Below are 891 nucleotides of genomic sequence, written 5' to 3'. Positions count from 1 at the left end.
CGTTCAACCAATTTTTCGCTAGCTCGTGCATCTGCAGTACTCTTTTCACATTGTTGAGATTCAAATATTGTTTTTTCAGGTTTTCGTTCAACCAATTTTTCGCTAGCTCGTGCATCTGCAGTACTCTTTTCACATCTTTGTGCCTCAAATATTGTTTTTTCTGGTTTTCTTTCAATTAATTTTTCGCTAGCTCTTGCATCTGCATTACTTTTTTCACATCGTTGTGCCTCAAATATTGTTTTTGTTGGTTTCTTTTCAACCATTTTTTCACTAGCTCTTGCATCTGCAGTACTTTTTTCACATCTTTGTGCCTCAAATATCGTTTTTTCTGGTTTTCTTTCAATTAATTTTTCACTAGCTCTTGCATCTGCATTACTTTTTTCACATCTCTGTGCCTCAAATATTGTTTTTTGTGGTTTCTTTTCAACTAATTTGTCGCATGCACGTGCATCTGCATTACTTTTTTCACATCTTTGTGCCTCAAATATTGTTTTTTCGGGTTTCCTTTCAATTAATTTTTCACATGATCTTACATCTGCAGTACTCTTTTCACACTGTTCAGATTCAAACACTGTTTTTTCTGATTTCTTTTCAATTAATTTTTCACATGATCTTGCATCTGCAGTACTCTTTTCACACTGTTCAGATTCAAACACTGTTTTTTCTGGTATCCTTTCAATTAATTTTTCAGATGATCTTGCATCTGCATTACTTCTTTCACACTGTTGAGATTCGTATATACTTTTCTCTGATTTCTTTTCAATCAGCTTTTCACTAGCCCTTGCATGTGCATTACTCTTTTCACACTGTTGAGATTCAAATATTGTTTTTTCGGGTTTTCGTTCAACCAATTTTTCGCTAGCTCGTGCATCTGCAGTACTCTTTTCACAT

The 891-nt window shown here is 34.2% G+C and overlaps 1 protein-coding gene across 1 annotated transcript in view; it reads right to left on the bottom strand.

Annotated features, from left to right (window-relative positions):
* The window catches only part of PGSY75_0723300 (hypothetical protein), a gene marked incomplete at both ends in the record, with an annotated part of 2,208 nt that overhangs the window by 454 nt on the left and 863 nt on the right, over positions 1-891 (bottom strand). The window contains one exon of the mRNA XM_018785075.1: positions 1-891. This exon is cut by the window's left edge and continues 454 nt beyond it; it is cut by the window's right edge and continues 863 nt beyond it. Coding sequence (XP_018642576.1) covers positions 1-891 — 891 coding nt within the window.

The sequence above is a fragment of the Plasmodium gaboni genome, chromosome 7, assembly GCF_001602025.1.
Source record: "Plasmodium gaboni strain SY75 chromosome 7, whole genome shotgun sequence".
Classification (NCBI taxonomy): domain Eukaryota; phylum Apicomplexa; class Aconoidasida; order Haemosporida; family Plasmodiidae; genus Plasmodium; species Plasmodium gaboni.
Note: the sequence above shows the minus strand (reverse complement) of the source record. Positions and strands in the feature narration are given on the sequence as shown.